Source organism: Callorhinus ursinus, unplaced genomic scaffold (genome assembly GCF_003265705.2).
Source record: "Callorhinus ursinus isolate GAN/ISIS: 27379988/994484 unplaced genomic scaffold, GSC_fseal_2.0 scaffold93, whole genome shotgun sequence".
In the NCBI taxonomy this organism is placed as follows: Eukaryota; Metazoa; Chordata; class Mammalia; order Carnivora; family Otariidae; genus Callorhinus; species Callorhinus ursinus.
Genome location: NW_027397155.1, coordinates 581,417 through 607,064, shown reverse-complemented (window position 1 = coordinate 607,064; position 25,648 = coordinate 581,417). Strand labels below are relative to the sequence as shown.

General features: G+C 38.3%; 1 protein-coding gene across 1 annotated transcript in view; it reads left to right on the top strand.

Moving 5' to 3' along the window:
- Positions 1 to 25,648, top strand: part of TYR (tyrosinase) — a 141,173-nt gene that overhangs the window by 53,365 nt on the left and 62,160 nt on the right. The window contains exon 3 of the mRNA XM_025893755.2: positions 7,702 to 7,849. Within this exon, the coding sequence (XP_025749540.1) occupies positions 7,702 to 7,849 (148 nt within the window). The remainder of the gene's footprint in view (positions 1 to 7,701; positions 7,850 to 25,648) is intronic.

Genomic DNA, 25,648 nt, shown 5'->3' with positions numbered 1-25,648 from the left:
AAAAGCAAGGCATAATTAAGATAGCAGGACACATTTAAATCATTTGACTTGTATTTTATAGAATTGCCCTATTCAATCAAGCCAATGAAAGAATGTTATATAGAACCTTTGCAGGGTGACTAACCATCTCTGTTTGCCTAGGATTATGGGGTTTCCCAGGACAAGGATTAGCTATATAATTTGCAAGTCCCAATGCAAAATGAAAATATGGAACACCTTGTTCAAAAAATATTAAGAAATTCTAGATAGCCACAGCAGAGCATTAAACCAAGTATGGGCAGTTCTGGGTGAGGAACACTCAGTTGCATGCTTATGAAACCTATCCTACCTATGACACAGGATTTTCAGTGCTAAAACCAGAACAGTGTGGGACAAACAGGGACTAAGATGGTTGGTTACCATACCTTTGCTTCGAAAATAATTAGCATTAGCATTAATATACCATCAAAGTTTTAGCATACCCAATGAAATATACCAAATGCACCAACTACTATCAATTCAGTCATACATGAAGAACAGGGAAGAGAATACAGCTTGAATAACACGTTGTCTATAAAGATCTTTGCTTGTTTCAGTCTGTATAATTTGGTTAACTAAATGACTGTACTGTGTGGTTCAACATTCCTGTCTTGCCAAACACACAAATCTAATCTTAGAATATAGAAAGCCATTATAAAATTTTACCTTAAAGTAAGTTTCAGACAAATTTTAAATGAAGAAATGGACAATTATCTTTGATGTATAAGATCATTTTATAGATGTGTCCATAAACTGGAGATAAGATCTAAGAAATGCTGAAAAAAAATCACTGGATGATGTAAATTATATATGTTGTGTATTTATAATATGTATGTAAAGAAAATGATCACATATGTGCATGCACATACATAACACACACACACTGAGGTTACTAACTGGAGAAATTAGTCTGATACTGAAAACAATAAATTTAAAGTGATGACACATGAAATAATTCTGTTGCTCTCTTTTATTGAGTTTATGGAGATGACTATGACTAATTATCCATAGTCTTTGTGCAAGCAACAAAAATAATTAAAGCAGTGGTTCTCAAACTTTAGTGTGCATTAGAATTGCCTGGAAGACTTGTTGATGCAAGTGGTAAATTCCACTGAATTCTGATTCAATAGTTCTCTGGAGGGCTAGAGTATTTGCATTTCTGACAAATTTATAAGTTAATGCTGCTGGCTCTGGGGCCATATTTTTGAGAACCATGGAATTTGTTGAGCATTTGTGACCTTAACTATCCATCTAATAATTTTATGGTAAGAAGCAAAAGCAATAACCCGCTGCTACATTTGTTTCATTGCTCCATTCCCTGTTGTTGAAGGAATTTCCTGAGTCAAATTAAAAGTATTTTCTAATAAACATAAATGCTAATTAATTACATTTATGGCTGTAGAGCTAGTACTTTATTTGAGAAAGCTTGAAACTGGATTGAAAGTTAATGCTTCCATTATACCTAGGGACCTGCTTAGAGCCAAGATCTTTTTTTGTTTTTGATCTGCAATATTGTATTTCTGCTGCAAGTATTTTAAATTATAAGCCTTTTTAAAGTACTCAGCCAGCAAATACAACCCCTCAAATTCATTGTGTATAACTCTGTGAGGCTATGCTCTTCATAGTTCCTGAATTAAGTTGCACATTAGGAGACTAATTAGGGGGAATGTAGCCAGGGGGCCCGACAGTCACTTTGCTTCAATCTTCATATGCACTAACGTACATTTGTCTATCTTTTTGCTTTTTTTTCTCTATTTATATCACTAAAACTCTAAGAAATATTAAAAGAGGTTTGAGATGAACTGAAAATAAAATTAAATCAAATAAATGTACTCTGTTCTGAAGTTTAACTACATACTTTTTCACATTTCAAAATCTACTAGGCATGATGAAGTGTATCATCTATAACCCATCTTACTAGAAAGGAGCATACGGAATTAAATAAGATGATATGTGTAAAAATGCCCCTTCAGTACCTGCCATATAGTAGTTGCTAAATTTTTTTAGACATCATTTTCAAGGGTTTACATCGGAACAGTTATCAGCAGGAAAATATTTTATCTTAATTATTTTTATGAGAGAGCATGAGTAGGGAGGGAGCAGAGGAAGAAGGTGAGAGAGAATCTCGAGCAGGCTCTGCTCTGAGCGGGGCTCAGTCTCACAACCCTGAGATCGTGACCTGAGCTGAAGTCAAGAGTCCAAGGCTTAACTGACTGGGTCACCTGGGTGCTCCAACAGGAAAACATTTTAAGGCAGAAGTGTGTGGTGTATGATTTTTAAAGGCAGAAGCATTTTTGGACTACCAGAATATAGGAGCAGAAAATTTCAAGTGAAAGGAATAATACATTCAGAGGTAAAGTTTTTAAACTGTGAGCTCAGGTTTGGAGGATGGAAAGCAATTTATCCTAAATCAGTGAATTTCAACCCTGGTTGCCCATTAGAATCATTTGGGTGTTTTTAAAACGCCAAGTGACTGAGCCCCACTCTCTACCAATTAAATCTGAATCTCCAGGGGTTGGAGAGAGGCTTCAATATTAAAAAGCAAAAAAACAGACAGAAAAACTCTCCAGAGTACTACTGGGGAGGAAACAAAAGAGAAAAGCCATAGATTGATGGGCTGAAGTTTTGTATTGTTAGGATCAGCCGGAAGCCGTGGTCATTAATTTCCCAGAGGAGTGCAGCGCGCAGACATGAAGGCCTAACCCAGAATACGCTCGGCAACCCTCACTGCCCTTCCCGAAGAACTGGCAACCATTTTGGTGTCTGCGACTGCTAACAAGGTCCCTGCTGGCTTACTGGACTTCCCATCCTGGGGAATCCTTGGACAAGAGTGAAGCAGTCACGCATTCTGCATCATGCTGTTAATACAAGTAAACAGCGAGCTCATAAATTCATTTCGTAGTCTACAGGAAAAAGAGGCTTCCGAGGTGAATCAGCAAGTCAGCACAGATACAACCCAACAGTATACCGAAAATCACAGGTTTGAAACCAATCAGAGCTATCTTCGATTCCCTGATTCCTTCCATGACTAGCTTGAATTTAGATGTGTTAAGTAATAGTGTGTAACTTCTATATAAACTTAAGTTTTCTCATCTGTAAATTGGGACAGTGATACTATTTATATCACAGGTAGCCCAGGGATTCAAAGGAGATCAGGTACATAAGAGATATTTCAAGAGCTTGATGTATAAACTGTTTTTATTTGGAGCCTAGAATTTCCTTTTCAACCTGCTCTTCCAAAAGAGAATTAAAATCTCACCAAGACAACCTACTGATATTGGTGTAATCCTTTCTTATTTTTCCAAGGGGATTTAGCAGCCAAAAAATGAATTGTGTGAAGTAAAATAGAAAATCTTTATTCATATTTTCATACTATTCACATCCATGACATTTCCTCTATTTTTCTCTTAACAAGCAAGCAGAGTAGAGCACTTTGAGGGTCCCTTAAGATTTTATGGAAAGAAATGTATCTTTCCTATTCCCAGTCTTTGTAGAGTGGGTTAAGTGAAGGATCTAAACATATTTTATGTTTGGTTTTCTTTTAAATACAAAGATGTGAGAGTCTCTGTCTTTGTGAAAAATCAAAGCAAAAGATTTGGTCCCTACTTCGAAGTCATTTCCAGTCTGTTTGAAGAAAGAAGATATGCACAGCTCATTTAAAAGAGTTAATATAATAAGATTATCTATATTAATAATCTAGTACCTATCACAAAGAGGTTGGGTATTTGTTCAACCTCTATCTTTGAACTATTTCTGAGCATGTATCACAATAGTCTGACAAACTCTATGTGCCTCTTATTCAGATGTTCTTTCTTAATAACATTGGAGGCTTTCCCAGATGCAGTATCTGGCAATTTAGCCAAAGAAGTGAGTAAAGAAATACTAAGCTTTTCTGAGAACAGTGATAGAAATGCAGTCCTACTTTCTAAGATCACCCTAATGTTGGATGAGGGCAAGAAGCAGGCAGGGTCTATAGACCAATGGAGTTTAGGAACGGGAGAGGTGTCTGGTGTTGGGATGGGTCCTGATGGTTGGTAGTTGTGGCAAAAGAGACTTTTCTGCAGTGGGAGTGCATCATATTCTTGGCTAGTAGCTTCCATGATGAGCACCCATTGATCAAATGCAATGAGCTGATAGAAATGATAGGTACTACTAAGGAAGCATCTATTTTGTGCCAGATTCTGCTTCACACCTGCTATCAAAATTATTCCTCATCAGAATCCACATGGGCATTAATTATTCCCTCTCTTACCAATGAAGAAACTGAGGATCAAAAAAGATAGCTATCTTGACAAAATCCGTATGTTTGATGGTAACAGAATTTAAAGTCAGGTCTGCCAAGCTCTAAAAATCTTTTCTCTATGGCAGTAACTTCAAACTGGGATAGACACACTACTGTAGGCTCACTAAGACTTTCTACAGGATACATGGTAAAGAATGTGTTAAGGAAATTTATTTCCAGGTCCTCCTCCCAAGTATATTTTTCTTTTTAAAAAATTATTTATTTGACAGAGAGAGCAAGCGCACACATGCAAGGGGAGAAGGAGAGGGAGGGGCAGGCTCCCTGATGAGCAGGGAGCCCAATGTTGAACTTCATCCCAGGACCCCGGGATCATGACCTAAGTTGAAGGCAGACACTTAACCGACTGAGCCACCCAGGCATCCCCCCAATTATATTTTTCTAAAATGAATCTTGAATGGGAAAGTTCCTGAAGGTTCTCCTTTTCCTCTGCCCCTTCCCCAATACTTTTCTTCTACTTTTCAGGAGGAAAGCCTTCCTCTCACGTATCCCAAATCCATTCTTAACAGAACACATTCTCTGAAGGGGTAAAAACTGAGAGGGTGCCAAACAAGTAGAACATTCAAAATATTGGTTCCAGTGTTGCAAACATGACTTTAATGACTAGGTGGCAAATAACTTTGAGTTTGAGGTTTGTAAATAAATTCATAATTTATAAGATTGCTTTCATTAAAGAATCCTTGATTGAGTTGTCAGCTGATGAAACACATTATTTTGATGCTGGATCAGTGAGTCATTTTTGACATGTAACTAAAAGAGAGTTCAAATAATTGAGATTGCTATGAAAAATCTTTTATTCCATGTGGTTATTTTTGAGAACAAACTTTTCTCAGGACCCAGATTTAGTTTTTGATATTTAGAATAAGATTTATGTTAAACTTTATCCCTTTGCAGCAATAAACAATATTAATCCTGGACATTAATTTTTAATTAACAATCTTTCACCAATATTAAGAAATAAACTTTCAATAAAATTTTACTTTTTTATATTTAATATTTTATAAAATGTTTTAATATATTTGTGTGATTTTGATAAGTTGATTATGGCTAAAATATTTAGTGATAACCCAGATTAGATTAATGTTTCCATGAAATTTTTGAAAAGTAATTTTAAGTTTTATACCTATTTTCATTGTAGAAAAGTTTTTTTTAATCAAGCATAACTTGTATAATATTTAGGTATGTTTCTCTGGGAAAGTAGAATAAAAATATGAGATGAAGTCAAAAAAGAAAACCTCATAAAATTTCAGATGATAATAGAGTTTGTTTAGGTATTTTTGATATGGATGATAATGAATGAGGTGGATACATTTTTAAAAAGTGGTATTAAATTTTTAGTTTTACATTTATACTATTTGCAATATATCTGAAGTTATATCCTCTGAAAGTATTTACAGTTAGGATTAAAATAATCTGGATCTACTTAACAATATGTGAGAGCATATATAAAATGTGGTCTTAAAACTTTCATTTGGGGGGTGCCTGGGTGGCTCAGTCATTAAGCTTCCACCTTCAGCTCAGGTCATGATCCCAGGGTCCTGGGATTGAGCCCCCAGTTGGGCTCCCTGCTCAGCGGGGAGTCTGCTTCTCCCTCTCCCACTCCCCCTGCTTGTATTCCCTCTTGCTCTCTCTCCCTCTCTCTGTCAAATAAATAAATAAAATCTTAAAAAAAAAACTTTCATTTGGTGCTATCAAGGGTAAAGCTTAAAGACCATTGCTGTACAGAAGTTTGTCTTCCATGATGCAGGATTTATTGCTACATAGGAAAGGCAGTAAACCATTGCATTCAAGAGCCTGAGCTCTAGAAGAAAACAAGCCTGTGTCCCAACCTTAATTTCTATTTCTAAAGCTTACACAAGTTACTTGACTTTCTAAGCCCCTTTTTTTCAAACTGATATAATGGAGATGATAAAGGTACCTAATTTGTAGGATCAATCTGAAGGTTATATGAAATTAATCATGTCAAGCTCTTAGAAAAATCCCGGCATATCGTAAAGGCCTTATGTGTATCATCGTAAAAGTTTCATAGACGAGAGGGGAGAGAAGTGCATGTTCTTAGGCTAAGCTCCCACTAGGAGCCAGGCTTAGCATGATCTCCTAGAATGAGCACAAAAAGCTCAAAAGGAGAGGGGAAAAACTCACAAACTCAGGGGCAGGAATACTGAGCCACAATGGTGGAAGGGCACAAAGCATCAAATGTGGAAGTCAAGAGCTACACCTTTAAAAATGAACAGGTTGACAACAAAATAATCCTAATTGCATAAAATTAGCTAGACCTCCCTGCCCAAATCATAGTGCCTTCACTGTGTGTATCCTACCTTTATTATTATTATCATCTTCTAGTTTCTGTATGATATTTCCAAATTCTGAAATTTAATAATATGCCTTTGGCCATATTCCCCCAACTAGGTTTGATAAATGGACTTCTTTCTCTGGTTCTGAATCTGAGTTCTATTTATGTTTTATGTTTTGCCTGAATGAACTCTGAAATGCTATCTTCCTCTTCCTCTTCCCAGGGACTGTGTGAAAGAGAAAGCAAAATAGCCAGAGCTCAGGTATTGAAGCTTAGTTGATCAAAGTTAAAATCCCAACTCTACCACTCTCTGTGTTGCCTAGGGGACTTCAACTTCTCTGAGCCTCAGTTTTCTTTTTCTCTTCTTTCCAGTGGAGATAAATAATTTTTAATTGACAGCATTGCTGAAAAGGTTGGAGGACATATGTCACCAAAAGCGTTTACCACGATTAACATTCAGAAAGTAATAGCTTGTATTATCATTATTCTCCCACTATTAGTATTCCTGATGCAATGAAAGGAACCATTTAATGGAGTTCTGATTAATTTTGAAATGAATAGTTTGCAAAATCAAACACATTCTGACCTGATATTCTCCAGGCTGTGATAGGGAAGGTCACAAATTTTCTGTTTTCTTTGGAACGAGAAACCAAAATTAAAAGCTACCACCAGAACTGGGAAACAAGGAGACACATAACTGGCTGGAGAGATCTGCTCTAAGTGCCATTAAAGACTGAAGGGAGAGCGACCATGCTGATTAGTATAAAAAGGTCTTATTCCTTTGCAGTATCTAACAGAGAAATAATAGGCAGAAGCAACAGGAGGGAATACGATTGGCTCTACCTATTCCATCTGGTTAATCAATCCACTGTACCCAGATTAACAGCCTTCAATTCCACCAAGATTTCTTAAATACTCAGTGGGCATCCAAAATGTAAGGGATCCCGATGGAGAATGAATTTTATTATAGATTTTTATTACTTGGAGTTAAGTGCTCTAGTGTAGTTGCAAACCAAATGAGATAATCATTGAGATTTTCAATTATTGGTGCAAACTGATTTTTTCTTTCCAATCTCCTTTTTGCCAACAGGATTTGCTAGTCCACTTACTGGGATAGCAGATGCCTCTCAAAGCAGTATGCACAATGCCCTGCACATCTATATGAATGGGACAATGTCTCAGGTACAGGGATCTGCCAATGATCCCATTTTTCTTCTTCACCATGCATTCGTTGACAGGTTGGTTGACACTTTTTCATAAATTATGTGCTTATTGGTGTTAAATGTAGTGAGACTTTGTTACATAAAAGCTAAGAAATTATGGTACAGTCTATTGTCTCAGATCAGGTTCTCCTGGAAACAGACCCAAAACTAAGGATTTGGATGCAAATGTTTTATTTAAAGAGAAACCAGTAAGAGAATGGATAAAGCACAGTAAGAAGGGGAAAAAAGTCAAATAAGAATATGGTTTCAGCTGAAGTCCCAGACTCAGCCAGATTTTGGTAGAGTGTGAATTACACCTCACTATGTTTTGCCTTAAAACAAGGGAACTGAGTTTTTGTATTACCCCATCAAATAGTCATTGGTTACAGGTTGCCCTGAGGTAGGAGCTGTAAAGCTCCCAGGTACTAGTCCATTCCAGACCAGCTGTGTGGCACTCCAGTGCCCAAAGGCAGTCTTCTGAATGTGGCAGGGCCTTATGGCTAGGAGTCAAGCATGTAGAATCAAGAGAGGTGGGTGCAGAGAGCTGGCACAAGGGATCTAAGGACATCTGGGCAGGGCATAAATCTGCTACATCTCTCTTCAAAACATTTTCTTTCTCTCCGCCGATGTTATTGTTATTTCTTCTTTTCCAATCTCAGATCCTCACATAGAAGCATATAGGGTCTTTGATCTCAGCCATCGGCCTGAGCATTATATGATTAGCTCTCCAGACATGATGGCCCAACCATCTTGTTTAAAGTGATTTAATTCTCCTGGAGCCTTTTTCACCCTTATTATCTCTCTTCCTGTTTGTTACATGTGCAATGCCTTATCTGTAAAAAATTTAGACTTAATCATAGGTGATGATAGCAGAAGAGAAAGTACTTGGAGGAAGGTCAGCTGTCCGTTTCTGGAATTCTTCAAGAAGAGAGGAGAAGGTAAAGCATTGAATCATGACTGATGATTGTAGGACTCTTTTATTTTTTGGTCCTCTCTTAGGTAATTTTCTCCATTGAATAAAAGGCACAGATTTATACTTGCCATTAAGATAATACTTTCCTTCTCTGTGGTAAATACAACAAGTTCTATTTTTCCTGTTTTAAAGATAAAGAAACTGACACTGAAAATGAGATGTTTTACTCAAATTATCACCATTTCTTTGTTTTTTAATTTTTTATTGTTATGTTAATCACCATACATTACATCATTAGTTTTTGATGTAGTGTTCCATGATTCATTGTTTGTGCATAACACCCAGTGCCCCACGCAGAACGTGCCCTCTTTAATACCCATCACCAGGCTAACCCATCCCCCACAACCCTCCCCTCCAGAACCCCCAGTTTGTTTTTCACAGTCCATCGTCTCTCATAGTTTGTCTCCCCCTCTAACTTACTCCCCTTCATTCTTCCCCTCCTGCTATCTTCTTCTTTTTTTTTTCTTAACATATATTGCATTATTTGTTTCAGAATTACAGATCCATGATTCATCAGTCTTGTACAATTCACAGTGCTCACCATAGCACATACCTTCCCCAATGCCTATCACCCAGCCACCGCATCCCTCTCACCCCCCACCACTCCAGCAACACTCAGTTTGTTTCCTGAGATTAAGAATTCCTCATGAGTGAAATAAGTCAATCAGAGAAAGACATGTATCATATGACCTCACTGATCTGAGGAATTATCACCATTTCTAACTCATTCATTTCCCTAGGAACATGGACATGACATCAGATAAAAAAGTGAGCCTGGAAGATTATTAGGCAGATTGTTATTGTGCAGGACAACTCTAATTTTATAGGAATTAAGTAACAGCCCAAGTCAAGTTTCATTCAGAAATCAGTTTTTAAGAAAGTGTATAAGCACCAAAATTATGAAATTAACATGACATCATAAGTACCTATACCCATATAGAAAGGAGGGAGCAGGAGGTTTGGAAAAACATTTTACCAGAAAAGATAGATTGAGCTCTTTTTATGAAGTCATTTTTACATCCTATTATCCTTGCCAACTCTTGGCATTTTTTGATCTTTAGTGCCCCATGAACTTTCAAGAATTCTAGATTTTCTAGACACCTTGATGCTCTAAGCAAGAAATCAGCACACTATGCTTTATAGGCCCGATCTGTCTCCTGCCTTGTTTGTAAATAAGGATTGATTGGAAGCCAGCTACAGTCATTCATTTATGTCTTATCTGCAGCTGCTTTCATTCTATAAAGGCCAAGCTGAGTAGTTGCAACTGAGGCCATATGGCCCACAAAGTGGGAAATACTTAGTTTCTGGCCTTTTGTAGAAAAAGTTTGCTGACCCCCGCCAAACCACAGAATTCCATATTTATATGCCAGAAGAGAGAAAAAAAAGTCGATCTTTAGCTAGCTTGCCTGTATCTGTCTCCTCTGATAACTTCTTTAATTTCTGTCTTGCCCAAATCAGATCCTAAATATAGAAAAAGTTAAATAAATCTTTTAGAATATCTTTTACACCTAAAACTCTCTGTGATTTCTCAGAGGGCTCCTGGAAAAACCACAAAGCTTTGTTCTTTCATCTTATGAAAAGAGAGAGAGAAATAAGTAGGTTTATTTCTTAGTTATGATTGATGAGTTACATGGGAAGAGTTCTCAAAGAGGAAAAGATATTCAGCCTTCCTTAGGTTAAATTTGTATTAAGTAAATCACATTAATATTCATTATTATTAATATTCATGTTACTGTTAATAATAAGTAAATGACTATTAATTATCTTTTAGAAACTGTATGCTTTATGGGAAGTTCCTAAGATTCATCAATGCCCTCACTGTCCATGATACCGTTCTATATATGAGTTCTAATGGGGCTTTGCCTGATATTAACAGCAAGAGAACAGTGTCATGTCATAATTTCAGTTATTTAAAATGTTAACTAGCCCATAGCATTCTCCTGTTTTTAGAGAAGTTTTGGGTTCACAACAAAATTGAAAGGAAGGTACAGAGATTTCCCATCTACCTTCTGCCCTGACACATGCATCACCTCCCCCATGAGCAATCCTCACCAGAATGATACATTTAGATGTGTTTAAATACCCAGTAGTGCAATTCCTGGATCGTATGGTAGCTCTATTTTCAACTTTTTGAGGAACCTCCATACTGTTTTCCAGAGTGGTTGCACCACCTTGCATTTCCACCAAGAGTGTAGGAGGGTTCCCCTTTCTCCACATCCCCACCAACATCTGTCGTTTCCTGACTTCTTAATTCTAGCCATTCTGACTGCTGTGAGGTGGTATCTCATTGAGGTTTAGGTTTGGATTTCCCTGATGCCGAGCGATGTTGAGCACTTTTTCATGTGTCTCTTGGCCATTTGGATGTCTTCTTTGGAAAAATGTCTGTTCATGTCTTCTGCCCATTTCTTGATTGGATTATTTGTTCTTTGGGTGTTGAGTTTGATAAGTTCTTTATAGATTTTGGATACTAGCCCTTTATCTGATATGTCATTTGCAAATATTTTCTCCCATTCTGTCGGTTGTCTTTTGGTTTTGTGGACTGTTTCTCTGGCTGTGCAAAAGCTTTTTATCTTGATGAAATCCCAATAGTTCATTTTTGCCCTTGCTTCCCATGCCTTTGGCGATGTTTCTAGGAAGAAGTTGCTGCAGCTGAGGTCGAAGAGGTTGCTACCTGTGTTCTCCTTTAGGATTTTGATGGACTCCTGTCTCCCGTTTAGGTCTTTCAACCATATGGAGTCTATTTTTGTGTGTGGTATAAGGAAATGGTCCAGTTTCATTCTTCTGCATGTGGCTGTCCAATTTTCCCAACACCATTTGTTGAAGAGACTGTCTTTTTTCCACTGGACATTCTTTCCTGCTTTGTCAAAGATGAGTTGACATAGAGTGAGGGTCCATTTCTGGTCTCTCTATTCTGTTCCATTGATCTATGTGTCTGTTTTTGTGCCAGTACCATACTGTCTTGATGATGACAGCTTTGTAATAGAGCTGGAAGTCCGGAATTGTGATGCAGCCAGCTTTGCTTTTCTTTTTCAATATTCCTCTGGCTATTCGGGGTCTCTTCTGGTTCCATACAAATTTTAGGATTATTTGTTCCATTTCTTTGAAAGAAGTGGATGGTATTTTGGTGGGGGATTGCATTGAAAGTGTAGATTGCTCTAGGTAGCATTGACATCTTCACAATGTTTGTTCTTCCAATCCATGAGCATGGAACGTTTTTCCAGTTCTTTGTGCCTTCCTCAATTACTTTCATGAGTATATTATAGTTTCCTGATTACAGATTCTTTGCCTCTTTGATTAGATTTATTCCTAGGTATCTTATGGTTTTGGGTGCAATTGTAAATGGGATAGACTCCTTGATTTGTCTCTCTTCTGTCTTGTTGTTGGTGTATAGGAATGCCACTGATTTCTGTGCATTGATTTTATATCCTGCCACTTTACTGAATTCCTGTATGAGTTCTAGCAGTTTTGGGGTGGAGTCTTTTGGGTTTTACACATACAATATCATATCATCTGCAAAGAGTGAGAGTTTGACCACTACTTTGCCAATTTGGATATCTTTGATTTCTTTTTGTTGTCTGATTGCTGTGGCTAGGACTTCTAATACTATGTTGAATAGCAGTGGTGATAGTGGACATCCCTGCCATATTCCTGAACTTAGGGAGAAAGCTCTCAGCTTTTCCCCATTGAGGATGATATTCACTGTAGGTTTTTCATAGATGGCTTTTATGAAATGGAGGTGTGTACCTTCTATCCCTATACTCTGAAGAGTTTTGATCAAGAAAGGATGCTGTACTTTGTCAAATGCTTTTTCTGCATCTATTGAGAGGATCATATGCTTCTTGTTCTTTCTTTTGATAATGTATTGTATCACGTTGATTGATTTGCAGATATTGAACCAACCTTGCAGCCCAGGGATAAATCCCACTCATTGGTCATGGTGAATAATCCTTTTAATGTACTGTTGGATCCTATTGGCTAGTATTTTGGTGAGAATTTTTGCATCCATGTTCATCAAGGATATTGGTCTGCAATTCTCCTTTTTGATGGGGTCTTTGTCTGGTTTGGGGATCAAGGTAATGGTGGCCTCATAAAACGAGTTTAGAAGTTTTCCTTCCATTTCTAATTGGAATAGTTTCAGGAGAATAGGTATTAATTCTTCTTTAAATGTTTGATAGAATTCCCCTGGGAAGCCCTCTGGCCCTGGGCTTTTGTTTCTTGGGAGATTTTTTGATGACTGCTTCAATTTCCTTAGGGGTTATAGGTCTGTTCAGGTTTTTTATTTCTTCCTGGTTCAATTTTGGTAGTTGATACCTTTCTAGGAATGCATCCATTTCTTCCAGGTTATCTAATTTGCTGGCATAGAGTTGCTCATAATCTGTTCTTATAATTGTTTGTATTTCTATGGTATTGGTTGTGATCTCTCCTCTTTCATTCATTATTTTGTTGATTTGGGTCATTTCTCTTTTCTTTTTGATCAGTCTGGCCAGGGGTTTATCAATCTTGTTAATTCTTTCAAAGAACCATCTCGTACTTTCGTTGATCTGTTCTACTGTTCTTTTGGTTTCTATTTCATTGATTTCTGCTCTGATCTTTGTTTCTCTTCTCCTGCTGGGTTTAGGCTTTATTTGCTATTTTTTCTCTAGCTCCTTTAGGTGTAGGGTTAGGTTGTGTATTTGAGACCTTTCTTGTTTCTTGAGAAAGGCTTGTATTGCTATATACTTTCCTCTCAGGACTGCCTTTGCTGTATCCCAAAGATTTTGAACAGTTGTGTTTTCATTTTCATTGGTTTCCACGAATTTTTTTTAATTCTTCCTTAATTTCCTGTTTAACCCATACATTTTTTTAGTAGGATGCTCTTTAGCCTGCATGTATTTGAGTTCTTTCCAACTTTCCTCTTGTGATTGAGTTCTAGTTTCAAAGCATTGTGGTCTGAAAATATGCAGGAAATGATCCCAATCTTTTGGTACCATTTGAGACCTGATTTGTGACCCAAGATGTGATCTATTCTGGCAATGTTCCATAGGCACTAGAGAAGAATGTGTATTCTATTGCTTTGGGATGGAATGTTCTGAATATGTCTATGAAGTCCATTTGGTCCAGTGTGTCATTTAAAGTATTTATTTCCTTGTTGATCTTTTGCTTATAAGATCTTTCCATTTCATTCAGGGGGTGTTAAAGTCCCCCCACTATTATTGTATTATTGTCAATGTTTTTTTTTTGTTTGTTTATGCTTTTGTTATTAATTGGCTTATATAATTGGCTGCTCCCATGTTAGGGGCATAAATTTTTAAAATTGTTAGATCTTCTTGTTGGATAGACCCTTTAAGTAAAATATAGTGTCCTTCCTCATCTCTTATTATAGTCTTTGTTTTAAAATCTAATTTTTCTGATAAAAGGATTGCCACCCCAGCTTTCTTTTGGTGTCTATTAGCATGGTAAATGGTTTTCCACCCCTTCACTTTCAGTCTGGGGGTGTCTTTGGTTCTAAAATGAGTCTCTTGCAGACAGTATATTGATGGGTCTTGTTTTTTAATCCAATCTGATAGCCTGTGTCTTCTGATTGGGGCATTTAGCCCATTTACAGTCAGCGTAACTATTGAAAGATATGAATTTAGTGCCATTGTATTGCCTGTAAGGTGACTTTGACTGAATATTGCCAGTGTTCCTTTCTGATCTATGCTGCTTTTAGGCTTTCTCTTTGCTTAGAGGACCCCTTTCAATATTTCTTGTAGGGCTGGTTTCGTGTTTGCAAATTCCTTTAGTTTTTGTTTGTCCTGGAAGCTTTTGATCTCTCCTTTTATTTTCAATGACAGCCTAGCTGGATATAGTATTCTTGGCTGCATATTTTTCTCGTTTAGTGCTCTGAAAATATCATGTCAGTCCTTTCTGGCCTGCCAGGTCTCTGTGGATAGGTCTGTTGCCAATCTAATGTTTCTACCATTATAGGTTACAGATCTCTTCTCCCGAGCTGCTTTCAGGATTTTCTCTCTATCTCTGAGACTCTTAGGTTTTACTATTAAATGTCAGTGTGTTGACCTATTTTTATTGATTTTGAGAGGGGTTCTCTGTGCCTCCTGGATTTTGATGCCTGTTTCCTTCCCCACATTAAGGAAATTCTCTGCTATTGTTTGCTCCAATATACCTTCTTCCCCTCTCTCTCCTTCTTCTGGGATCCCAATTATTCTAATGTTGTTTTGTCTTATGGTATCGATTATCTCTCGAATTCTGCCCTCGTGATCCAGTAGTTGTTTATCTCTCTTTTCTCAGCTTCTTTATTTTCCATCATTTGGTCTTCTATATCGCTAATTCTCTCTTCTGCCTCATTTATCCTAGCAGTTAGTGCCACCATTTTTTATTGCACCTCATGAATAACCTTTTTGATTTCGACTTGGTCAGATTTTACTTCTTTTATTTCTCCAGGTAGGGTGTGTAATAACTTCCATGCTTTTTTCAAGTCCAGGTAATATCTTTAAAATCATGATTCTGAACTCTAGGTCAGAGATCGTACTAATGTCCATATTGAGTAAGTCCCTGGCAGACGGTACTATCTGTTGTTCTTTTTGTTGAAGTGATTTTTTTCATCTTGTCATTTTGTCCAGAGGAGAATAGATGAATGAGAGAACAAAATGCTAACAGCTTAACAATGTCCCCAGAAAATATACTCTTAACAAATCAGAAAAGACCTGAAACCAGGGGAAAAGAAAGGGAAAGAAAGAAAAAAGAAAGAGAAAAAAGAAAAAGAAAAAGATAAAAACAAACAAAAACAGAACAAAAAAAAAACAGAATATGATCAAATATGATCAGGCTAGTGCATAGATCATTGCCACACCCTAGATTTTTTGTGTATTTTGGTCTGTTAGAAGAAAGTGCCTCCTAAAATTTTAAAGAAAGAAATACTTATATATATACAAAATGAGGGTTGATACAATGAATTGATGGAATATGACTGTAAAGATGAAACTTTTAAAAAATTTTAAAAAAGGAATTGATAAGGTGCTTGAAAAATGAAAGAAGAGGATTAAAAAAAAAGAAAGAAGGAAAGAAAAAGAAAGGGGAGAGAATGCGATCAGGCAGGAGACTAGAACAAAGCCATACACTAGAGATTTAGGGTATATTTTATATGTTAGAAGAAACTGTATCTCAAAATTTTAAAGAGAGAACAACTTATATATATATGTCAAAAATAAGGGTAACTACTATGAAGGGATAGAATATGACTCTAAAAATGAAAAACAAATTTTTTTTTTATAAAAGGGATTGATAAGATGTTGGTTGGAGAAAGGAAAAAGAAAAATTCAAAAAAATAACAGTTAAAAAAATTAACTTTAAAGAAGCAATGATGTAATGTATGGTGATTAACATAACAATAAAAAATTAAAAAAAATTAACTTTGAAAGACTAATGAATCATGGTAAAAAAGCTATGAATTCTATGTGCAGTATTCCTCTAGCGCTGGAGTTCTCCCGTTCTCATTGATCAGTGCACTTGGTCTTGGCTGGCTGTTCATGCTGATCTTCTGTGGGAGGGGCCTGTTGCCATGGTTCCCAAATTTCTTTGCCTGAGGCGGAATTGCCCCGCCCTTGTTGGTCTGGGCTAAGTAATTGGCTTGGATTTGCTCTGGGGAGCTTTTGTTCCCTGCAAGCTTTCCGTACAGCTTTGGGAGACGAGATTGAAAATGGCGGCCTCTCAATCTCCTCCCGGAGGAGCTGAGAACTCAGGGCCCCACTCCTCAGTGCGCCCCCAGAGAAATGCAGTCAGTCACTCCCATCTCCCCGGTCTCTGGCCACACTCTGTGCTCACCCGGCCTGTGACCCAGCATTTCTATCTCTGGCACCCGACCCCGTGTGGAGTCTCCAAACCCAGCAGTTCCCTGCGGTGCCCTCCCGGAGGAGGAAGGGGAGTCTCCCCGGCTTTGCTGCTTGTTGGATCCCTGTTGGAAGAGCAGTGCCCCAACTGGGCCGCGGATCATAGTTTATGGAAACACTGGGCTGAGAGCCCATACCTCAGCTCCGTCTCTGCAGCCGGCTTCCCCGCTCTGATACCCTGGAGCTCTGCCGCACTCAGGCACCCCCGGTCTTTCTGTGACCCCGAGGGTTTAGGGACCACGCTGTCCCGTGACAGTTCCACCCCCAGCTTAGCCGCTGGAGCGACCTCCCTCAGCAGAGCCGACTTCTAAAAGTTCCCATTTTGTGCTTCTTGGCTCTATCACTTGCCAGAAGTGGCCTACGGAGGCCCCACCATCTATCCTCCTGAATATCGCCTCGGATTCACTTCTCCGCACATCCTACCTTCCACAAAGTGGTCGCTTTTCTGTTCAGAGTTGTTGCTATTCTTTTCTTCGAGCTCCTGTTGAGTTCGTAGGTGTTCAGAATGGTTTGATCCCTATTCAGCTGAATTCCTGAGACCAGACGAAATCCAGGTCTCCTACTCCTCTGCCATCTTGCTCTGCCCCCTAAAGAACAAATTCTTAACATTGGAATTGAAAGTTGAGAGGTCGAATACATTTAAATTTGTAGGTATTCCTAAATTACCTTTCAAAAATGATTGTGCCAACTACATTCCCACAAGTAGAGAATGAAAGTATTTTCTTCACCCTGTACCTTCACCTGCACGAGAGAGAGGTCATCAGCCTTATTAACCTTTGCTACTCTGAAAAGTAGAAAAATATCTATTTGAATTCCTCTATTTCCTGTACATATTATAGATTTTTTTCCTAAAATCTATTGACATTTGTTGCTATCTTATATGTATATTTTGCCTTTTTATTAGTAAATTGTAGAGGCTCTTCATAATATTTTTAAAAGCAGGCCCTTTTATCATAAACATTACAAATATTTTCTGCATTTTAAAATTATCTTTTAAGTTTTAATGGTATGTTTGTCACTTAAGAAGTTAATTGTTTTTATATGGCCTTCTGTATTCAATCTTTTGTTTGTGGCATCAGTGTGTTTACTTTCTTGTTCTGCGGTATTCTTACCTGTAAAAAAGAATGGATTGCTATAAAAACTCCAATGTCCTTTCTGGATTCTACAATATTCTGGATATTTTTTTTTATTTATTTGAGAGAGAGAGAGAGAGAAACAGCATGAGAGGGGAAAGGGTCAGAGGGAGAAGCAGGCTTCCCGCTGAGCCGGGAGCCGGATGTGGGACTCGATCCCAGGACTCTGGGATCATGACCTGAGCCAAAGGCAGTCACTTAACCAACTGAGCCACCCAGGCACCCAGGATATTTTTTTTTTAAGAAATGACAATAGAATGCATTAGCACAATTACTGGGCTTTCACAGGTTTCTTAGTGACAGTTTAATCCTGTTTTTTAGTTACGATTAATAGGTAACTGACAAATAATTCCAATTCATAGTTACATTTTTTTCCTCTGACATTCAGAATAAGGTCTCACAAGGGACTCTAGCTGTTCTCATGTTTGTTAAAAACAAAAAACAAAAAAGCAAAACAACTTTCTGGCAAAAAGAGAAGGTTGAGGAGCAATTACCCTAAAATAAAGAATAGGTTGGGGTGTTATTTCTTCTTTTTCTCTAAGAAGACCAGATTTGGGGCATAAATCTGGCTAAAAATAGAGGGATTTGAGACTTTAAACCAATCTAACACTACAACACCCATCAAGCAAAGCCAATGTTTAAACAATGGAAGTCAGAGTTTTTATGCTTATAATTTTCTCTGGAAGGAAGAGGAGCATGGGTGCCTGCCGGATGGTGTATGTGGATAAATGTCAGAGCCAGAGAAAAGGAGTTTTGGAAATACTTCCCTTTCCTTGACGCCTAATCACTCAAGAAGGACTCACATGGGCAAAAGCAAGCACACCTCTGCACACATCTGTTAATTCCACAATAAGTACCCTCTTTATTTTGTGTGCTGTATTAGGCCATCAGGCTGCAGGAGTCACTAAATACCTAAAGCCACCCAGTCCAGATATGTGAATAGCTAAGTAACACAAAACAAGATGTCAAAGTCTTGAGTCAAGGTGGTTTAATAGGCTGGGGTATGTGAAAGAGCAGAAAAGAGCACCAAAATGTCAGGACCCCAGGAGCTGTCCTCTTCAACCCCTAGATCTGTAGCACCTGCCCCAAGCCTGGCACAGGGCAGCTAGTCAATGAACACTTCTCAGGGTCTCTTGTTTGGAATACTCTTATGACTGGGGGCTTTGTGAAGAATGAGTAGGATTTTTGACTTGTGAATTTTAGTAGTAAAAACATTCAATGCATAGGGAACAAAACAAGAAAGGCACAGAAGCATAAGGTTAACAAAAAAACAAAAAACCTTTAGGAATGAGACAAAAGTTAAAACACAGTAAAATGATAAGAACACGGAGGCGCCTGGGTGGTTCAGTTGGTTGGGCGGCTGCCTTCATCTCCAGTCATGATCCCAGAGTCCTGGGGTTGAGCCCTGCTTCCGGCTCCCTGCTCAACGGGAAGCCTGCTTCTCCCTCTCCCACTCCCCCTGCTTGTGTTCCCTCTCTCACTGTGTCTCTCTCTGTCAAACAAATAAATAAAATCTTAAAAAAAAAGATGCTAAGAACACAACTAACTGGGCTTACTGTGCCCCAAATGCTAAGTGCGTCACATGGCTTGATGGGCAGTCCTACCAGTGAGGGACCATTTTCATCCTTAGCTGAGGGACGAATAGACTGAAGCACAGAGAGGAGAAGTCATCTGTCAGGATACGAACCTGTATTCTTAACCTGTACTATATGCTTCTTCATAGGGAATTTAGAGAGTTAGCAGAAGACGTGTATAGAGAGAGAAAGAATATTCTCTTCCCTCAACAGGGGAGCAGGGGCTGCCAGAAGAGGTGGTTATTTTGAGCACCAGCAGAGCAGCAGGATTAGTGCAGCAGGAGGGGATTCTAAGAACAAGCTGGTAAAAAAAAAAAAAAAATACTTAGCAAGCTCCAACTGGCGGGGGTGGGGGGCGGGGAGCAGCGGGATGCAGGGGTGTGAAGGAGAACAAAGACAAGGCTGAAAATGGAGGGGGGAGGTTTCCCATTGAGAGTGCCCAGAAGCTTAAGTTTTCACTGATTCTTAACCACCCTCTGAGGTGGGTGGGGCTCTCCATCAGCCTGACTAGGCAGGTCGGGGACTCAGGGACGAAGGACAGTGGAGATGGAGAAGGTGGGTCCAGCACCCAGCCTCTAGGAGCTCGTGGTCTGGTCCCTGGATTATAAGTGGGGAAAAGAAGTGCTCTAGTGGATGAACCGTGACACCTGCAATCAGAGGCCTGTGAGCATGTCCTGGCTCTGCCTTGTGATACTTGTGTGACCTTGGCAAGGTTGCTGAACCTCTCCCAGCCTTATTTTCCTCTTATAAAGTGGCAGTAATAATACTGCCTTCCTCATAGGAATATCAGTTTACACTTTAAAAACCATAACACATTATACCATGACTAGCTGTTGTAAAGGGAATAGAGTATAAGGGACTTTTAAAAGCTCATATAGTGCTTTTGTTATTTATTTTCCATGTGTTCCTCAGTATAGATAACACCCCATCCTGTAGCCTGTCTCTTGAGTGCATGGGAATCCTAGCTAGGTACCAACATGAAGCAGAATATTCCAGGGATGGCAAGCCTGCCTCACAACACATCTACAGATTAATTACATCTTTTGGAGAGACTTGTTGGCTGTATTTGCTGCTGAGGCTTCCCCTCCACTCTACTCCCCAAGCATCTCCTGGGCCATCCTGCAAAGAAGGCTGCCCTGATCCACATGCCCAGAAAGCAAGTGCCTTGCCAACTTGGCAGCCTAGAAATAGTCCAGGCAGAAGGCAGGTCCCTGGAGGTTTAGGAATGAACAGCAGATTGCTTGCCTGCTGGTGACTGCAAGGCTGAAGCTTGCTCAGAAAGGCAGAAATCCCAGGGTTATAGAAGGAGGTGAGTTCAGAAGCCAGAGAAATGTCTTAAAGTCGGCTCTAGGAATCAGATGGAATGGCAGAGGAGGACCTGGCTGTTTCTTGGTATCTTTTCATATTGTTGGATTCTAACCAGCTTTCAAAATGTTCCCTGTTTGTTTTCTAAAGCAGGAGAATTAATTCCCTAGAACAGGGAGCAGCTATAACATCATAGTTATACTTACCCATATTCCCATGCTAATTTTATTGTTGCTGTTATTATTCAGTTGAGCTCTTATATCAGTTGGCTTTGGTTAGACCAATTGTAGGTTTGTCTCTCTCTCTCCCAATAAGTCTTGAGCTCCTTGAAGACAGGGTCTACGTATTGACCATCTCTAGCATCCAGCACAGAGTCTATCACCTAACACAGACCCTGGCACATAGCACACATTCATTAAATACTTATTAGACTAAAGTGTGGTATGATAATACTAAGGCAGGCAGCCATCTCCTGGGCTATCAATAACATTTTGTGGTGGAGTAAAATATTTATCTAAGGGAATTGAATTGCACCCTATTTGCCGATGAAGAAGTCATGTACTATAATAACCTAAAGAATGTTCCTCCTACAATGTGGGACATCTCCCAACTCTTTGCGGGATTAATTTGTTTTAGTAGTAGGGGAATTAAATTGCTTAAAGTATTGATAACTTAAAAATCCTAAATGAAAGAGGATAAAGAAACATGAGTTGTCATCATTTTTGCTGAATTTTTAAATCTGAAAGAGAATGTCAAGATCAATCCAAACCCCTTGCTTGACAAATAAGGAAGCTGGGGACCAGAGATGGTGACCTGCTCAAGGGCACAGTTTTCTGCAAAGTAGAGAGAAAAGTATTTCAAGGTCTTGTGGTGCCATGCAGGAGGTCTCAGGGACAGAATGGAACTTTTTAACATGACAGGGGGATATTTAACCAGGGAAGGCAGAAGCAGCGTGACTATAGGAAGGTCCTCACCATAATTATTTAGAGAGCCAAAGGTCAGAATGGCTGAAATAGCACCAAATATTAGGTCCAAGGAATGAACAGGGCTATAAAATAAGTCAAAAGGCTGGAAATCAGGAGACTAGGAGGCAATGAATCATGTGATTAAGATCACAGATTTTAACAAAGACATGCCTCATTTTGAATCTCAAGGCTGCTACATCTAGCTCCATGATTCCTGGCAAGCTGTTTATTGTCCCCTAAGCCTTCCCTTTCTCAGACATAAAATTCTGCTAATATTAGTAGCTATCTGAAGTTGTAGCTTTGATAATTAATATGATATTTTTATAAATGTATACAAAAGTTCTTAGTGCACAATTATAAAACAGACAAGGTCTTGCCATTAAGATGCTTGCATTCTAGAAGGGGAAAACACAAATAAACCAGGAAATAGAGAAATAAACACAAAACTCAATTAAGCACTATAATGTGATATAAAATATATATTTCATAAGGAATTACTTGGAAAATTTCCAATTTAGATAGACTGGCTTCTCTGAGGAAATGATCTATAAGTTGACACTGGACTTGTGAGGAGTCAGCCAGAAAATTCTTTTGGGAAAATATTTAAGGAAGTGAGAAGAACAATTCCAAAGGGCCCATGGCAGGAAAGAGCTTGGCTTGTCTCAGGGAAACCAGCAAAGCAAAAGATAGTGTTTACCATCTTGCATCTGTAGGGAACCTGGTACAAGATGAGATTAAAGAGATCAGCAGAGATCAGCAGAGGCCTAAGAACAGTGGAAAGATTTTAAACGATTTTATCAGGATACTGCAATAATTTTAAGATGATTGACATTTTCAAAAGTTATTCTGACTACTGTGATAAATGGATTGTTGGGGCCAGAACTTTAATAGGGACATGAATTACTCTATTGCAGTAGTCCAAACAAGAGATGATAGTGATGCCAACCAGTTGGGTGATGACAGAGTTTTTGTGAATGAGACTGAGTCCACATGTATTTCAGAGGTAAAACCAACAGGATGTGTCACTGGACCAGATGATGATATAAATGTATCTAATGCTAAAAAGAAAAAAAAAAGTGAAATCAAGATGAGTCTTAGGATTAGGAGCATTAGGGAAGACAAAGGGGCCATTACCGAAGTAGAAAAGACAAGGCAAGTAATGAATTTAGTAAAGAAAACTGAATCAAGAGTTCTCTTTTGGATATATTAGGGTCCTTTTTGGATATGGTGATGAGATATTGAAGAGAGCCTGCCAAGTAGTCTGTTGGATCTTGGAGTATGGAACTCCAAAGAAAGAAAAGAATTGGACACGTATATTTGGTCATCTTTAGCCTATAGGCATTATTTCACATCATGGGAGGGGAGGAGAACACCCTGACTCTCAGAATAAACAGAGGAAAAGCCACAGTCTGGCAAACCCTATCGAAAGGATAAGTGGATACAGGTGAGCCGTCAAGGAAGGATGAGAATCACTGGTCAATGAGGGAGAAGAGAAACAAGGATAATAATCACAAAGCTATGTAGGCCAAAAAAATGAAGTGAAAAAATGTGTCAAGTGCTCTTAAGAGATTAATACAGTGGGGAGAGAAAGAACCTATCAGGTCTGAAAACATGAGGATAGTTGTGTCTCTGAGAGCAACAGTTACAGTAGAATAGGAGCATCAGGAGCCAGAGTAAGTGGGTTCTAAACAACACTTTTGAAAACTTTTGACAAGAAAAGAAGCAGAGAGATGGGAAGCAGGGAAGGGGATAGGGGCCCAAAGGAGAAATTGAAACTTATTTCTTTTTAAAGAGAGAGGATATTAACAAATGTTTGTATGCCAGTGGAAATGAAAAACTACAGAGGAAGAGACATGTTAGTGAGAGGGAAAATCTGCCAGAGAAAGGTTCTTGAGATTTGAGGTCCAAAGCCCAGTGGAGAGGTGGGCCTTTGCAATGACTAGGGGTGGGTCTTCCTTTAGGCTTGAATGGATATAAAAAATAGGATGTAGGTGCATGTGTATTTGTAAACTTGGTGTTGGAAAAATTAGGGTCTTCTGATTCAATTACTTCCATTTTCTCACTGAAATATGAGGGGAGGTCATCAGCTCTAAATGAGATAGGAGCTGACTAGAAGAATAAAGATGGGAGAGAAATAGTTTGTGGAAGGTTTAAGAAAAAATATTAAATAAATTATCTTTAACTTATGTCATTCAATATAGCAGTGGTCTGCTGAATTAAAGAAACATGCTAATTGGACAAAGGAAAGAAAACACAAGTTTCATTAATCTCGGCTCAATATTCTGCAAGCCATTTCCATTTATACTATCTTTCTTAATACTTAAAGTAAGTATTTATTATCCCCTTTTTAGAAACTTGAAAACTGAGGTCAGAAAGACTAAATATTTCAGAGTTACTAATTGATGGAAATAAGATTTTAAATTTAAAAATTTCATTAGTCTGATATGAAAATTCCTATCTTTCAGTTCTATCATCATGCCAACGAGGAGGGCACTGTAATCGTATCAGAAACATGATTGGTAGGGTGATAGTTTAGTTTGCTAGGGCTGCCATGTGTCATAGCACAAGAGAAATTTATTTTTCCACAATTCTGGAGGTTAGAATTCTGAGATCCAAGGTATTGGCAAGGTTGGTTCCTCTCTCCTTGGCTTGTACATGTCCATCTTCTCCCAGTATCTTCATATGGCCTTCCCCCCCACATGTCTGTGTTAGCATTTCCTCTTTTTATAGAAAGGACACCAGTCATACTGGATAAGGACTAATGATCACATTTTAACTTAACTACCTCTTTAAAGACCCTATCTCCAAGTATAGTCACATCCTGAGGTGCTCGGGATTAGGAATTCAAACTATAAAGGCAGCCAGGGGTGGTATAATTCAGCTCATAACAGATGGTGATGATGAGAGTCAAACTGTAGTAGAATGAAAACAGGATGGAAATTGAAAATGTCAAATGAGACCAAGCTTTTAATAATGTGATGACAAAATAAAATAGGAGAGCAAATTGTTTGAAAAGAATTCAGAAAAAGAGTGTTTTGGAATGGCTTTTTTTTTTCCTTTGACAATGAGGGATCCATGACTAAATTTATAACTTCAGAGACATTTTCCAAGGAAATTAGAGGGGGGAGGAGGGAAAGCATTAAATGTGAAGCACACTGAAATGCTTTAAAAGTAAACTATGAAAAAAGATAAATGGCTTTGATTCTAAAGATGATTCTCTAGGGAAAAGTATCCCATATTTTTTTCCAGAGGAAAAACTAATCAAAGAATGATAACTGATGTATAAAATATTCATTGGAAATGCCATCTTGAGAGCTTCATTTGTCAAATTATTCATAAAATGTCTTTTTATCATATGACTTTGTTTTATTAAGTTCCTTTAGATGGTACAAGAGTTTCTGGAAATATCAAAACAAAATTTTTGTATGTAGGGTTGGCAAAGAAGAGAATAGAGAAAACCGAGGGTATACAATATAAATGTTATTCATAGCCTGGAGTCAAGAAGGCCCAAGATAACTATTATCATGTACGAAATGTCAAAATGATCTACAAATAATGATGAGGATGAGAATCTGTTGGAAACTCAGGAAAGACATACTATTGAATACAAGTCAAAACAGCAGTAATAATGAAAAGAGTTTACTGTAGCTGGATCCTTATACAAAGGAATCTATCAGGAGAAAGTTACATATTATCATTTTTTTCTTTTTTTAATGATTATGTTCAATTAACTGACATATATTACATCATTAGTTTTTTAAATTTTTTTTAAAGATTTTATTTATTTATCTGACAGGGAGATACAGCGAGAGAGGGAACACAAGGAGGGGGAGTGGGAGAGGGAGAAGCAGGCTTCCCGTGGAGCAGGGAGCCCGATGTGGGGCTCGATCCCAGGACCCTGTGATTATGACCTGAGCCAAAGGCAGATGCTTAACCGAATGAGCCACCCAGGTGCCCCTAGTTTTTTTAATTTAATTTTATTTTTTTAACTTTCTAAATTTATTTTATTTTATTGTTATG